Source organism: Haliotis asinina, chromosome 1 (genome assembly GCF_037392515.1).
Source record: "Haliotis asinina isolate JCU_RB_2024 chromosome 1, JCU_Hal_asi_v2, whole genome shotgun sequence".
NCBI lineage: Eukaryota > Metazoa > Mollusca > Gastropoda > Lepetellida > Haliotidae > Haliotis > Haliotis asinina.
The window spans coordinates 81,908,645-81,925,610 of NC_090280.1; the positions used below are offsets into that span (position 1 = coordinate 81,908,645).

Below are 16,966 nucleotides of genomic sequence, written 5' to 3' on the forward strand. Positions count from 1 at the left end.
GTTTCAACTTTATAGACTTTAAGGAAGTTGTTTTCATCAGCTGTTCATGTGTTTGGTCTTTTTCAACACATCTTGTATCAGATGATGTGAAATTTCCTACGTCAATCTCTGATGTGGTAATTGATTTGCATCAACTTTGTTGCTTTGTTGCTTGTTCAGGGTATCAGTTTTCATTTGCCTGTTAAGTTTAAAAAATAACTGACATTAGATAGGGGAGAAAGATAGACACTTTGCCATTTTCATTTAGCTATATTCTCTACAGTCACTTAAAGCCTAAGGACATGTTTTTTGAAACATGACTGTAAGTTTCAAAGGATTGAACAATTAGACCTTCGGTTATTTTAACTTGAAACAGCTTGTGTCAGTAATCCCAGTCAGGTAGCTCAAACTTATGTGAGTCCCAGGACATTTACCTTGAACCCATTCTACATGGTTCTCTACCTTTATGCCATTGGAAACTTTCTTACTCTGATTCAGCACAGTTTCATCACTGTATGTGCCTTATTTAGGTTCTTCATCCTATTGTGGTTTCTTGAATGTCTGTGTTATTATAGTTGCCTTATTCCTGTGGGTTCCACAGATTAGGATTACAATAAAAACTTAAACACTTAGTCTTAGCCATCCCTAGTGGTATGCAGACATAGTTATCTCCCTTGGCTGTGACATTTTCACCTCGCTTGTCATGCACAGTTGGTAATAAGGGTTCCATTGTACAGATGTAACCAGAATTAATTGTGCTGCTTGTATCTTCAGCCTCCCCCCACCGTACAAGTTGAGACACAGGTAACTATAGCATGGCCATCACTCTGCATGCTGCCCTTATTGTACCAGTCTCATTCTAGGGCGTGTCCTCGCCATGTGGCTGCAACATGTGTACCCAATATACAGTATTTCGCATACTCGTTTCTGATGTCCTTCAAGTTATGTGTATGTAGTTGAGGAAATTGTATGGGTGTTCTCATAGATAGCAGTTTGGCTTCAGGTTGTCAAGAGACGTTGACATGATCAGTACTCACTCTGATCCTTTAATACCTAAAATTAATGTTCCTCACAATATAGGCTTTTGAAAGTATGTGAAAACAATGTAAGTTTTGGACCAGCAATACTTAGTTTAAGAGCTGTATCAATCCTTAATAGCTCAAGTCTTGTTTCAGATACATTAGTGAACATCACAAAATGAATAAGAGAGCAGCTGAAAGTTTTGTTTAGATTGGTGTGATCATGAATATTGTAGACTACAAAGGTATATTCATGATGGAATGTTATCTTACTAAGATGATGGCCACAACAGACAACTCAATGTTACATGGATGGCATGTTACATGCAATAGCATGGATTCGTGAATAAGATCCCATCGCTAGATTGCTTGGTCCAGACGTATCTTTAGGCTGGAGCTAGCAGGGATTGATTTTAAGATGAATTTATAACAACAACACATTTTACTACAACTGATTAATAGTCTTGCACAGAACAACATGAATGGTAAATATAATTGATGGAAGACTTGTCATTTGGAGTAGTAGCCGTGAAATGTTCACAAATGGGTGACCAACCTAATGTTTAACATGATAGTAGCAACATTTCAGTCCCACGTGTTCACGAATGGATGTGACATTAATGTGGGTTTGTGTTGGTGAATGAAGTGGGGCTGTCCATTTTCATGTTTATGCAAGTGTTCACCTGTCATGTGACCTGTCATGTGACCTGTCATGTGACCAGTATGAAGGGTTTGAAAACTCACACAGGACATGATAGCATACACCCAAGTAAACCTTACGTAACTTTACAAATATTGACATTCAAAAAGTCAGGCTGCATGAACTTGATTCAAAATGAATGAGCTGCTTAACTACATTATTTGACAATATTCAGCAGAGCACTTGAATTAAGCCTCATTTTGTTTTTCTCTGCAATCATCTGCATGTTGTCAAAGTCCAGTGTACTTGAGTTTGATGCTTAAGTGTTAAACATGCAGTGCCATAATTGTCTAGAGCATTTTGCCTGAGGCGTTCCTTAGCGTTCATATGATAATGAAAACTTGAAGCATCTAAACACCCCAGCATCCAAACATAATCTACTCTGTTTAGAATAATTTATCTCCTTAAACACTACTAAACATGATGAATGGAACAAGTCATATTCTTGCAAGATTTGCATCTGCCAGTAGGCAGGATGAGGCTGCAACAACTATAAACATTCATTCACCTCCTTGTCAAATCTTAGGCCAATGAAATGTGAAAATAATTTTAATTAAGGATAATCCATGGTTTTAGAAGATATGCTACATGTGTTTCAGACTACCTTTGTTAATTTCAGATTTATGATTATAGATTTCCAATATATGAAAGTTCCTGAGTTGATTTCTTTGCCTGTTAAAAGTTCTGCGTTCCTGTTTGTATTGATCAAGTGTTTAACATAATTATTGTCTCAAATCTGTTATATGACTATTATAATTATTGCATTTTATGTGCATGATATCGACACACATCAGATATAGCGTCCCATTTTCCATCTAGAAAAACAGTGACTGAGTCAATTAACCAGATACATTAGACAAGAAACATTACTATGAAAAAATAATATAATGAACATGGATGTATGAAATTAAAAGTTCTTTCACTGTTAAACAACTGTGTAATCAGGGATCTATCTACAACTGTCTAGCTCTTGATAAATCCTGAGATGGAATAAATGATTTCCCAAATCATGTTGTAGTCCCAGCCATTTATTATAGTTAACACACAACTTGGCAGAAATGGGTTGTGTTTTTTTGTTGGTAGAATAAGGATGATGCTTCAATGCTAATTAGATATTTTGGCATTGAAGGAAATGTTTAAAAATATCTCTGAAATTAAGATATCAAAGTCTTCATGCAAATTCCTAATGTTGAACAAAGTAGTATTCATCCCAGTTGGTGTGACAGAGGCACAGAATCTGCAACCATAGATAAATCCCTGACTATATATAACCTACTTTTGAGGTACTATACTACTGATAAGTGCTTGTAGAAGAAATTAAAATGCTGGTACTGTTAATTATTGTAACAATAGTCTGTGATGCCATTACGCTGTTTGAGTTTCCACAGTCATTCACTGCTTCTGTCATGTATTTGGTTCCCACACTGATGAATGAATACAGCCTCTGCTTGGCCGTCCCGGACTGTGTTGACGTGTGTGTGTGTGTCCTTTATTTTGTTGTTGACTCACATTATACCATCCCCTGCTTCGTTATTAGGGTAATGTGCCAAATACTGACCAGTTCCCTTCACATGTGAAGACATGGTCATGGTTTTCACGGAGCGGTTCATACAGTCCAAACTCACCAAAGGTAGGCCAGTTTGTGGGAATGAGATGTGGCCGTTACGGCTTCAGTCTTTCACTGTGGCTGACGTCTTGTCGTGGGTCGCCTGTTTCACGAGGGTTCCATTATAGATGCGTCTTTAGATTCCATTTTCCTTTTTTTTTTGCTTGATTTTGTTTCATCTCTGGATATATAAATGTTGTGGACTTGCTTTCCGATTTAGTTAACATAGCTGCTATGCATGGATGAGATGACATTTTTGTTTTGCAATATTTGCACATACCACAATTTCCACTGCACAAGCCATGGGGAGTTCTTACTTCATTTTCTCTGATGATCATCATATCACATTGGGAAGCACTGGTACTTAAATACGGTCCACTCATGTGTTATTGCGCTAGAATTTGTCAATTTTGACAGTTTCTAGTTTTCATCCAGATTTAACAGAATTTGATCTCTCAGTGTATGTGCAGTTACAATTGTGATTACTGTATTAGTATAACCTAACCTGATTGCTTCCATGTATCTTGTCATAACATACACAGTATCAGTACATAATGTATGCATATTACCTTCTACCTCTCTACCCTAATACAGTATTTGAACTGGATGGATCCTCTTCCTATGTGTATATATCCTGAGGTACCACGTAGTCATGGTAACAGTGGCATGTGCATGCTTGCTGTCTAATAATAAACAGGTATTGTACAGGTAAATTAACACTTTGGGATTCTGGGGTTGTAATACCCTGTACTCAGTGCATGATCACTGAATTGTAAAGAGGACTTGATAAGCTGTGATAAGCATATATATATGATATCTGTAAGTTTAGTTATAAAACACTGTAGAATTTTTTTTTTTAAACTCAAATATGCTTAACCTTATAAATTAACCATATTCCATTCTACATTTGAAATTTGTGATATATTGAATGGTCGTTTTTTAGGGATAAATGGTCACTAATTATATTTTCCTTATGTTTGCTTTCGTATACTCGAAATACATTTACCTGACAATACTTTATTCACTTGGATAATAAATCATCTCCCAACAAGCATTTATCAGCCTGGTTCTCTGGGTCTATTGCACCTGCGCTAACGCTCCAACATTGACTCCGGCAACCACTGGCGAATGGTAGCCTTCACTGCAGGGAGACGCGCCATACAGTTAATAAATAATAATGATGGATATTTGTAAAGCGCCAGTGTCCACCCACTCATGCATGCTCATGGTGCATTTGCTGTAGAAAAATCTGAGAAAGGGTAGTTAGAATTTTGTCATAGCATTTTCCTTGATACTGTGGCAAGGTATATGTTACCAGAACAACGGCCATCGTTAAGTTCAGTTTTGGAAAACGTTATTTAAGCAGTTTCGAGACACGAAAATAGTCGTTACATGGGAGATATGTAAACAATGACACACACAATTTTCATCACATTTTCATGTTTCTTGTCCACTCACTGTTGCCACGAAATCGTACACATAAAACATGTCTCTGAATGACCACAGTGATTGAATATAGTTAGCACCTTTATTTTAGGACATTTGATGAAATGTAATTCGTTGATTTGGCACCATTTTCTCCTGTTATGTGTGTTAGAAACATACTGAACGCCCAGTAATGGTAACTAGAAAATGTTTTTTACCAAATTGTATAATTCATATTATTAGATCTAATACTTTTGAAACACATAAATCATTCATTCAAAAATCTTTTATATAACAATGTATGTGCTTCGAAGTATGGAATAATAAAGGAAGAATATGGCCTATTTATTATTGGTATTCATTTGGTATATATCATTTCAATATAACCATGGACTGATCATAGTCCTGCAATGGGTATTGGTCTAAAAAAGTTTAACAATAGTCATGGTATGGTGACATCTGGGTGATGCTACTGATCCCTGTTTTACAAAGCTATCGTAGGACTACATCTGTCGCAAGTCTATGTTTCAGTATACAGGGTGACAATTTTCTGCAGATTTCCGCTGATTTTATTTCAAACTGATCACTTTTGTGAGTCGTCTAAAGTTACATTTGATGAGACAATATTAAGTTTTCAGCTGAAAACCAATTCACCTGTTACCATCCCTGAGTATAAGAGCTGTGACAGTCATAGCGCTACAGAAGCTTTGTGAAACGGGGTCCAGAATGAGTACTAGCCCAGTGGTGTAGGCGCTGACACACCCCACACTGGATGTTGGAGGTGGTTGACTACAAATATGATCCAAAGTTTATCCTCGCCATACCAAGGTTTTAGTTATGTGGTACATGTTTTCAGCCTGTTGGTCCCTACTTGGAGATAAATGTACTATTGTTGAAAAGTAACTGATTGCTTCAGATTGTTTAATGTCTAGTTAGTGTACAGTAGTTTTAACTGGGTTTTAGAAAACTGAGAAATATTAATTAGTTCTTCATTTAACCATTTTGAGTACAACTTTGCGGTTAGAACCTAGAAGAGGGATGACAAGTTGCTGTTCACAACAAACAACAATGTAGGGCTATTTTACAGCTTATGAGTAAGTGAAAAAATTGTGCCTGAATTTCTTGCATCTGCATGTGTTTTAAATTGCTCTGTCTGCATGATCTTTTATTTAATTAAAAGTTACAGTCAACGTTTCTGCACTTAAACAATTATTAAAACATAATTTTCTAAGAAACAAGTTTGTCCTCTGTTCATGCAGTATGGATTGTTATTGCTTTTATTGGAACAATTATTTTCTTTTTTCAAAAAAGAAAAGTTCACAATGTTTCTGAAAAGAATCTATTCCTAGACAAAACAAAGTTTAACTATTGGTTTGATTTGGACAGGTCTAGCTGATTGTGCATCCACTCAAGTCTTGAGTTCTGTTCAGAGTTTTTGTGTTACTGATAAGGTCTGGTTGTCTCAATCACAGACTTTTCTCAACTTAGATCTTGACACTTATTTGAACTTTGCATTGACCAATAAAGTGTTTCGTATGAATATAATGGACTAATGACTTCAGGCTTTACCATTGGCTGTGCAGATTTGTCCCCCCTTTGAGCTGAATACAGCTTTTAGGGGTTGGATGCAAGGTGTATGATCTGTGGCATATCAATAATGTACCCAAGTCTATTTCACGGATTGTTTTGCATCACTATTGGCGCTCTTCCAACTATCCTTTCAAGCCATGATATACTGGTAACTGGGATGTTTCCACAAGCTGATGTCAGTGTTCATGATTACATACTAAAACTGTTCAACAAGTGAAGGGTGCACGTGTGTCTCATTGCAGCCATCAGCAAGTAGCGCTCGAGGTATGGAGTTGTACCAACACAACTTTGCCACCATTCGGACACCGTCCATCGTAAGAAAGGAGATTAAGGACCACGAACACAGTAATGAGCTCCGGGAACAGTTTACGGGTTACAAGCGCTTGCGGAAACAACATCAAAAGGAGTTGATACAGGTAACCTTACCGTCATTTATTTGTTAAATGATGGCCTGTAACAACTGAGCTTCTCGGATAAATCTCACGATCTCGTGCAAATCTGTAGTAAACCGGTCGGCAGAGTATTAAATGTTTGGTTCCTGCTTGCCTCTCACAATATACTAACACTGTGATGTAACTGAAATGCAGTGAAATTTGTGGAACATTACTGTGAGGAGCTAAATCAGTGAATCCAAGTGTATTTTGTTCTGTAGTATTGCCTATTCATCACCCACTCATTCCCTTTTCAGTTGGAGTCCCGTTTCAAGGCTGAAATGGAAGAACACAAACAAAAGCTGGACAGGGAGTATGAAAACTTGAGGCAGAAGTTCTCAAAAGAAATGGAAAAACTCAGGGTTCAACATGCGTCTGAGCTGGAGAGAGGGGTGAGTCTTCACTACTGAAATTTGATGTTTTTGCTAACCCAAAATCTCAGCCTGACTGTCCTCTCCTTCTCTGTCTTGTCTCCTGTCTTCTTTCAAAGACAATGAACAGGCAGATAGTTGCCCTGTACTTGTTTCCTCCACATTTTGCTGTTTTTGTTTGTGGCCTGAAAGTTTTGATAATGGGTTCAAATCTCAGTGTTGACTGTTTGTGTTGACGGGTTTTGCTTGAGGTGTCCAAGATATTGTAAACCACACTCATGAAATATAAGAAGTTGTTATCCATGAAGATAGTTCAAAATTGTACTTCCCAACGTCTAAGATGCCAGTCAAAGAAGTTAAATGTCTGAAATGTTACTTCTAGCTTTCTCCCACTCTAATCTTACATGATGTGATAAAACTGGTATGCCGTTCTAAGTTGTGTTGTTTAAAGGTTTCGCCTGTTACGTCAAAAACCCAGGTTCGATTCCCCACTACTAGTGTACCCAGCTGTGATATTGCTGGAATTTTGCGTAAACGTAAACTCACTCAAAGTGGTACTGTTGTACCAAACTTGGTCACTTACCCATGGCATGCAAGTTGAACCTCAAGGGTATTTCAGTGGTCATCTACTGGAACAAAAAATATCATTATGATGTCATCCAGGTAATTCTTTTCACCTTTGTAAATTTCTCTGACCATTGAATCAGCTGCTACTCTCCCTTTCCTGAGATCAGTTTTGGCTACCTGTACCTGTTACAGCAAAGGAACAACCAAGCTCAAGAGAGAAAGCTTAGGAAGGACATGAACCAGGCTCACGACAGTGAGAGAAGGAACTTCAACCTGCTGATGAAGAAGAACTATAGGACAGATAAAGAGAGGAAGAAGAAGGTGGGTTTAGGATCTCATGCTGTATCATGGTCTGTTCGTGCTCTGTAACAGTGCAAGTGAAGTATTCTTGTTTAGGCTCCATCTCTTGTCATTGCACAGAGTTATGTACCTTAGATACGTCAGGATTATGGAAATTGTATAATTGCCGTGATTATGAATCTTTGTCTGTCTGCCTCATACAGTCAATCAGGGTTACTTTCAACTAAATGTGCTGTAAGAATACAGGGCAGTGGAGTAGCCTAGTGGTTAAACCTTGGTTCAATTCAGCACATGAGTACAATGCTTGAAGCTCATTCCTGGTGTCCCCCACTGATATTGCTGAAATATCGTTTAAAGCAGCACGAAATACAAATCACTCACGAAAAAAAAAAAAGAAAAAAGAAAGTTGCTCTGAAGCTAATGCAGTGAGGGAGATGTATAAACTGGCACTAAGTCAGATGACTTCTTGCAGGACTTGGATGATGCAACACCCAAGAAGGAGCGTGAGGACACAATGAGGAACTACAAGGAGAAGAAGTTGCGGGAGCAAAAGGATGCAGAGTTCAAGCTGGAGAAGCAACAGAAGGACACCACAGAGTTCCAACTGAGGAAGTTCCGCAGGAAGAAGGTCCTACAGTTCCATCAGCTGGAGCAGAAACTCCTGAAGGAGGTGAGCTACATGACTTTCTTCAGTTCATCATCTGAGATTACTTGCACCATTTTCTGTACATTACTCAATTCATGTGTTGATGATAACTTCCTTGTCACACTTCTGTAGCAGTCATCTGGCAAATGAAAGTGGAAAATACCTCCATACCTCTAATCTGGAGATTGAATGATCACATTCTTGGTCATAGTGTGGCATGTTCACCACCCTACTTAGTATGAGCACACTTTACTTGTAAATAGAAAGTATTTTCTGTCTGACTTTTCTTGTTTGCTTTTAACCCATTTTGAAGAATCATTCTGGATCACTGGATTGTCTGGTCAAGCTTACTTACAAATCGCCGCTATACAGCACGAATAATCAGTTCAGTTCAGCGTAAAACTTAACTCACTCACAATTTGTTTATGTCAGTGGAAACCAAATGTACTTACACTTTTAGTTTGAGGACTGTCTGACAAGTGCTAGTGTCTAACACTGTCTGATGACCATGTTTCTCATTATACCTGTTTTTAGGAGATTGGCCAGCGGCGAGCACAGCTGGAGTATGAGCACACAATGCTGGTGCGGCACCACGAGTCAACGCAGGACCTGGAGTACAAGCATCTGGCTGCCATACAGAAGATGAGGGACGAGCAGCTGCGAAAACAGCATGAAACAGAGCGAGAGAATCAGAAAGAATACACAATTAATGCTGAAGCAGACCTCAGGAAAAAACATGCCTTGGAAGTTAAACAGCAGCCTCGAAGTTTAAAGGTGTGCCTTGTGTTGTAAACTTGCCATCAAAATATTGGACTGTAAAATGGTAATCTTTGGAGTCAGATTTGTTTTCTTTTTTTCTGTCAATTTTCTTAAACTGTTGGAGGCAAAATGTAATAAATAGAAAACTGATTCCAGATATATTTCTAAAGGCATGTTTTGTTTAAGCACAACCTTTTGTCAGCAGGGAGAGTCAGCTGGTATAAGCTGGTGATGGAATTAGGTGAGGAAAAGAAGTGACTAACATTGTGTGCTCTTCTGTGTCACTCTGTCATGCATAGATATTTCTGCTTCAGCAAAAAGTGGTGTTAATACGGCGGCAGTTTGACGACGCGGTGAAGACCCAGCAGCGGCAGTACAAGGCCCTGAAGGAGCACATCCTCCAGAACACTCCCAAGGCAGAACAGAAGGCAGTGGTGAAGAAGCTGAAGGATGAACAGATGAGGAAGCTAGCCCAGCTCGGGGATCAGTATGAGGCCAGCATCGCGGACATGCTGCAGCAACAGAATGTGAGTCACACATTTACAGACGGTTTTGTTCTTCATTGTTCCAGGACAAGATATGCTCATGGAAAACGATAAGGGAACTCATGAAAGGACAAGTATTTCTTTATTCTTTTCAAGGTTTCTACACATGGTATATTTAGTGAAATTCGGAAAAATAGATAAAGGAACACTTTGTCCTTTCATGTGTTCCTTTATGTTTTTCTTAGAGTATATATGGTCATATGATGACATAATATATTTAACTGAACATTTTTTACATGCTTGCATTTAAGCCTGCGTCATCTGTTATGTTCCTCACAACTGCTGTACCATTGATTGATTCTTAGGATGTTACACCTCGTCATACTCTTTATGTAGTTGGTTTCAGTCACATTTTCTTTTAATTTGAGGTGTGTCAGCTCTATCATTGTGCTTGCTCTGTGTATCAAAGTGATAAAAGTTAAGGGCCTGCATCTCTTTTGACTTAGATTAACAGTAAGAGTGGCAAGTAGCTCAGACTCATGACCGTTGTGTATGTCACTGTGACCTTGTTTATATGACAGGTGCGTCTTGACGAGTCGCAGGTAGCTCAAGCGCATGAGCTGAAGCAAAGGCTACAACAAGAGCTGGAGTTACTGATGGCCTACCAGAGTAAGATCCGCATGCAGACCGAGGCGCAACATCAGCGGGAGAAGAAACAGTTGGAAGAACGTGTGTCCCTCAGGAGGGCACTGCTGGAACAGAAGGTCAGTGAATTCCACCTACTGAAGAACACAGATGACTGAATGTCCAAAGGCAACTGGCTGTTGTGTTCCTTAACTCAGCCAGCAGCTGTCATGGGTTTAAGAGTTGTGCCATCAGGGGTTTTTTTTCACTGATTTTCTGTTATCATTTGTCCAGTGTATAATGAATTATGGATGAGATGGAGCTTTTGTCAAGCAAGTCTTCTGTTGTCACTTTGTCATTGCCCATTGCTCAATTTCAGTTTGTTCCATCTTCTCATATGAACATTTTGAACTTCAGTTCGAGATCTTGAAAGATTTTGTACCACATACTATACTGATATTGGCCAGTCATTACTGCACAGGGAGAAGGTATTCATTCATTGGTTATGATAATAGATTGGCAAATTGACGTTTGCTGATATTATCTAGTGAGTAAGTGAGTTTAGTTTTATGCCACACTCAGCAATATTCCAGCTATATGGCAGCAGTCTGGAAATAATTGAGTCTGGACCAGACTATCTATTGATCAACAGCATGAACATTAATCTACACAATTGGGAGACTGTGACATGTGTCAACCAAGTCAGAGAGCCTGACTACCCAATCCCATTAGTTGCATCTTATGACACGACGAGTTACTGAAGATCAATTCCAGATCTTTTCAGGTCTGACAGCATCCTGCCTGGCCTGATGAAACTCATGTTGTGTTTTATTATGTTCAGATGGACGAGGAGCGAGTGACCCTTCACAAGGAGGAAGGAGACAAGAAGCGCCAGTTACATGAGAAGCAGACAAGGGAGGTGGAGGAATTTGATATTGAGACAACAAGTCTCGGACTTAACGCAATGGAGATAGCCGAGGCATCTCACGTCCCTGATGATGATATGAGTTACCGAGGAAGCATGCTGAGCCTTAGTGGAAGTAGCAGTAGTAGTTCTTTCTCCTCCCAGGTGCCCACATAACTACAGCTCAGTCTTAAGTTTACTGTCCCCCTCTCCCCTTGATCCCCAGCAGGTGCCTGGGTGTCTGTAGATATATAAATATGAGCTACCAGAGTGTGCCTGAAGCACATGTGGATGCTCCACCAGTGTATGGAAGACCTGTGGCTCAAGGACGGTGATATTGGATGCCTGGCCTGGTCTTCTTTACGTGGCAATATGTGACAGTGTGATAAGGACAGCTACGACGATGTGACTGACCGGAGGTTGGGGAGTGCGTGCCGGGGTCCATTATGTGCTAAACGGTGATAATACTGGGTCAACATGCCCACACTACGGGATTTAGCCACGCAGTCTCATCCCATTAATTCTCAGGCTTCCTCTTAATGAGACCGATGTACGAGAGATTGAGCAGAGTTACGCCATTGTTACTGTGGCAACCTGGCCAACGACTATCTCTTACAGTGTATATATACCCTCTTCAGAAAGCATACATATATAGCCTAAGAAGGTCACTCCATTATATATTCATGACATAAGCCAGTGACCACTGAAACCAGGGACAGCCCAAGGGATACCTACTGAATTAGCAGCTAACTACTTTAAGCATTACCTTGTAACCCTAAGATATTTATCAAAGACTTTGACTTAGGATCTTGTCTAAGTTGCTCAAAGGCTGAGATAGCTAAGCATAAAGGATTGCCATGTGGTATCATTCTGGTGACTTCTTACATTTATGCATGGTTTTGTAATTCACATGCATACAGTGTAATCTCGATTCAGAATTTACCACATATTTTATACATGGAATAGTGATAAATGATTTTTTCTGTTGATTTCTGTGTTATTTGTAATTGCGTAGGCCATTGTGAACTAACAGTTAGCATAAGGGGGACACTTGACCTGGCGCAATTTTAACTCATTTCTGAACCCTAATATACTCTTCATGGAATAGGTTTTGATCTGCTGTAGGGCAGATGGTGATGATTGTGATGTGAATCACATACTTCCTGCACAATGTCCAGGTACAATGTATAATAATTGTATAAATTTTGTAAAAAGGTTAAAGAGGTTAATTACTTGATGCAATCTTGGGAGTGATTGTTGTACCAACGGCAGACTCTGCCATCAGGGAGAGTTGTCTCCCTTGACTACATGCAAAATGGAGGCAAACATGCTTACTGTTGGACCTAACCTGACTGGCAAATTGACCAGTGAGATATTTTAATATTAGGACTGACATACAACACTAGTTCCAGTGTAACAGTATACAGTATACATGTATTCTGCCGTAAACTACTCAGTTGGTTGTCAACAAGAAAACTGCAATTAAAATGATTACCTAATTCAAATGGGTTGTGTTCTTTCTGACTGGTGCCATCCCTGCTTGAATGACTTCATCTGTATGTCTGTGGATGTACAGGTACGAAGTCACTAAAACGAAGACTCCAAACTGAGGAGGCACAACCAGGGAAACTCAGATTGTTGTAGATTATCCCTGCCACACAACAAGTTCGACACCTCAATAAATGTTTCACTCATGGAAAGCTCCATCTTCTAGAGCGAGGTCACAATGTTACTCTGACAATTTTAGGGAAAAGACTCAGAATGTATTATGCCAAGGAATGATGCCAGAACATATTTTTGTGCAAAAGTGATTTTATTAAAAATTATTAGCTTGATTGTTTTCCAAGGGACCACCAGAGTTTGCCTAAAGGAGGGATCTCTTGCAAACGTCTATGATATTGTAATGTTTAGAGAATGCATTAAAAAATGTAGGATCAACCAGTAACTGGAAGAATATTGGTGATAATGCTTTCAAATTTTAAAAACGGTTTCTTTGCGGAAAGGAGAGATGCAGTGGAATTTTTCTATTATAACTGACCGATCAAAAGACTCACAAAATGTGAGATGTTTCTTATTACCTTTGTCCCTTATCGATCGACCACACATGCTCGCTCCTCCTGTCTCTGTTATTTGAAGGAAAAAATCCCACATCCATGCTTATAAATAAGGCTTAATAAGAAAACATGAAATGTTTCTCGGACTTTGTCGCATCACTTATATTTGTGTGGGTAATATTTTTTATTGCCATTTAAAAAAAATAACTTTGCCATGTCCCAATCATCCATTTGCCCACTATAAGAGTGTGGGTCTTAGTAACACGTGCTAAACTTTCCTAACTATTTCTGAGAGAAGAAAATAAAAATGTGTTCCTTCCTCGTCACTTTTTTCTATCAAAAAATGGAAAAAGCAAAGTCCTACCACTCTCGTCACTTTTGAAAAAAATGTGCCCGAGAAACATTTATTTTTATACAGCATAACTGAAACAGCAAAAGTACATTTTCTAGTCTTGTTTGGGTGGCATTTTAGAAGTTGAGTAGTACAAATAGGACAAATTGTTGTGGATAACAACTTCTTTAAATTGCGTAAATGGAAGTCAGACATGTACAAATATAAGGGGGTTACAATGAAGGAATTACAATGGAGGATGAGATGTCTATACCGTTGATTGGGCTTGGTAGAGGAGTGCATCATAAGCAGATGGAATGAAATATCCTTGGTCACGGTTGATGGTGGGCTTGTTGCGTTTGATGTGAATGGCTTCGGTGAACTTGCGTTTGGTGAAGTCTGTTTGGTTGTTGGCTAGGATTGTGATGTCAGACCACTATATTTGATGATTAGGGTTTTCTTTGATGTGGTCCGAGATGGCTGATTTGCTGTCCGAATTAGTAACACAGGTGCGATGTTCGTTGACTCGGGTTCTGATGGGTCGTGATGTTTCACCAATGTAGCTTCGTCCACAATCACAGTTTATTTTATATATAACACATTTCGGGTTGTTGTTGTTGACAGTGGGTTGCATTTTCTATTCTGCCTCACAGTCCCTGAACCACATTACTTTGCTCACTGACTAATCCCTCTCAGCAATGCCGAACCCTTAAAAGAAGCAAGTCTAGATTTCCTCAGGTTCATGTTCTGAATCTCTGGTTTCCATAAGGCTCATTTTCAGTTTATATAAGGCTCCTTTTCAGTTTATATGGGTAGGTTTGTTACTACCAAAACTCTATGTATTCAGAGACAGCTCATTAGTCTAATTATACCCCACTGCGCGTTTAGCGCGAAACGGGGATATAGTATTAGGCTCCGTCTATTGTCTGTCCATATGTACGGATTGGAATATCTTAAGAACCGTTGACTAGATTCTTGTCATATTTGGTATCAAGGTTTATCATAGTAAAAGAATGGTCTCAATCAGGTTTGGCGACCTTGACCTTCATCTCAAGGTTATGAGGGGACTTTAGCGTTTAACCTTGTCAGTGAAGTGTCTCAAGAATCGTTCACTGGATTTCTTCGTATTCAACTCCAACCTTTATCTACGGAAGATGCAGGGCCCAGTCGATTTGGATGACCTTAAGTTAATTTTCAAGGTCACAGTGACACTTTAAAGATTTCAGCATGTAAGCTGCACGTTAAGCTTGCCAGCGAGATATCTCAAGAACCGTACACTGGATTTTCTTCATATTCAACACCAAGCTTTATCTAGGGAAGGTGCACAGCCCAGTTGATATTGGTGACCTTCAAGTAATTTTCAAGGTCGTCAGTACCCACGTATTGATGGGAATATCTTAAGAACCGTTGACTAGATTATTTTCATATTTGGTATGAAGGTTTATCACAGTTAAAGAAAGGTCTCAGTCATGTTTGGTGACCTTTGCCTTCATTTCAAGGTCACAAGGGGACTTAAGCGGTTTACCTTGTCAGCGAGGTAACTGAAGAACACTGGATTTTCTTCATATTCAACACCAAGCTTTATCCAAGGAAGGTGCAGGGCCCGGTCGATTTTGGTGACCCCCGGGTAATTTTCAAGGTCATTGCGACTGTTTCTAGTAGTTTCATACACTGATCAAAGTCTAAGTGACTCTTCAAAATATTTTTTTGTGTTTGAACAACTACAGTGGAAGATATCAAGAGAGTTTGAGAGTAATGTTTTTGTTGGCATCTTACTTCATCTTAAAGTATGACATTCACTTTCAGTTTGGGGCGGGGGCGGGGAATTATGTCACCTTAGTCACAGTGCTTATTTATTTCTTATCTTCGACTTTTAAAAAGTTAATATACACCATTATTTGATTTGCAACGCGCGAATGTTGGTGACGTCTGCTTTGTATGTCGCCTGGAATGATCCACATTAAAAACTCGTGCGGCGGACGTTAGTCTCGATTGGTGGAACAGGTAACCATGACAATGCGACCCGTGTTGAAATGTACAACGCCTCAAAAAGTGATTGACACTTGCTAGTGTAAACACTTCAGGGATTGCTAGTGTAAAACACTTAACTTAAGAAGACGACTGACTCTGTTGCCATTTCCAGTATTCTCAGCTAGTAATATTGCTATGTTGATTATAAACACATCGAAACTCACGTTATTAAGTTTAAGGCATTACATGTTTAAGTTATTTGTATAAAACGGCGCGTTGTTTTGTTTCGGAACTGGTGTATATTTCCTATCAAGCTTGAAAGTACCAGACAGCGTAAACTTTTTGTGTTGAGCAGCAGTGTATGAAATACATCATAAATAATATTGGATCCACCTTAGGGAGTATCACATCACATCACCTTAGGGAGTATCACATCACATCACCTTAGGGAGTATCACATCACATCACCTTAGGGAGTATCACATCACATCACCTTAGGGAGTATCACATCACATCACCTTAGGGAGTATCACATCACATCACCTTAGGGAGTATCACATCACATCACCTTAGGGAGTATCACATCACATCACCTTAGGGAGTATCACATCACATCACCTTAGGGAGTATCACATCACATCACCTTAGGGAGTATCACATCACATCACCTTAGGGAGTATCACATCACATCACCTTAGGGAGTATCACATCACATCACATCACCTTAGGGAGTATCACATCACATCACCTTAGGGAGTATCACATCACATCACCTTAGGGAGTATCACATCACATCACATCACCTTAGGGAGTATCACATCACATCACCTTAGGGAGTATCACATCACATCACCTTAGGGAGTATCACATCACATCACCTTAGGGAGTATCACATCACATCACCTTAGGGAGTATCACATCACATCACCTTAGGGAGTATCACATCACATCACCTTAGGGAGTATCACATCACATCACCTTAGGGAGTATCACATCACATCACCTTAGGGAGTATCACATCACATCACCTTAGGGAGTATCACATCACATCACCTTAGGGAGTATCACATCACATCACCTTAGGGAGTATCACATCACATCACCTTAGGGAGTATCACATCACATCACCTTAGGGAGTATCACATCACATCACCTTAGGGAGTATCACATCACATCACCTTAGGGAGTATCACATCACATCACC

General features: G+C 39.3%; 1 protein-coding gene across 4 annotated transcripts in view; it reads left to right on the forward strand.

Annotated features, from left to right (window-relative positions):
* The window catches only part of LOC137298008 (serine/threonine-protein kinase TAO1-like), a 29,742-nt gene extending 16,831 nt beyond the window's left edge, over positions 1–12,911 (forward strand). For 2 of the 4 annotated variants that reach the window (XM_067830034.1, XM_067830043.1), the window contains exons 11-20: positions 754–783; positions 3,236–3,328; positions 6,562–6,735; positions 7,008–7,142; positions 7,881–8,009; positions 8,461–8,658; positions 9,169–9,408; positions 9,708–9,920; positions 10,460–10,642; positions 11,344–12,911. In XM_067830034.1, coding sequence (XP_067686135.1) covers positions 754–783; positions 3,236–3,328; positions 6,562–6,735; positions 7,008–7,142; positions 7,881–8,009; positions 8,461–8,658; positions 9,169–9,408; positions 9,708–9,920; positions 10,460–10,642; positions 11,344–11,583 — 1,635 coding nt within the window. In that variant the 3' untranslated portion in view covers positions 11,584–12,911. The remainder of the gene's footprint in view (positions 1–753; positions 784–3,235; positions 3,329–6,561; positions 6,736–7,007; positions 7,143–7,880; positions 8,010–8,460; positions 8,659–9,168; positions 9,409–9,707; positions 9,921–10,459; positions 10,643–11,343) is intronic. The other 2 variants (XM_067830050.1, XM_067830059.1) reach the window with 1 other exon arrangement.
* The last annotated feature ends 4,055 nt before the right edge of the window (positions 12,912–16,966 follow it).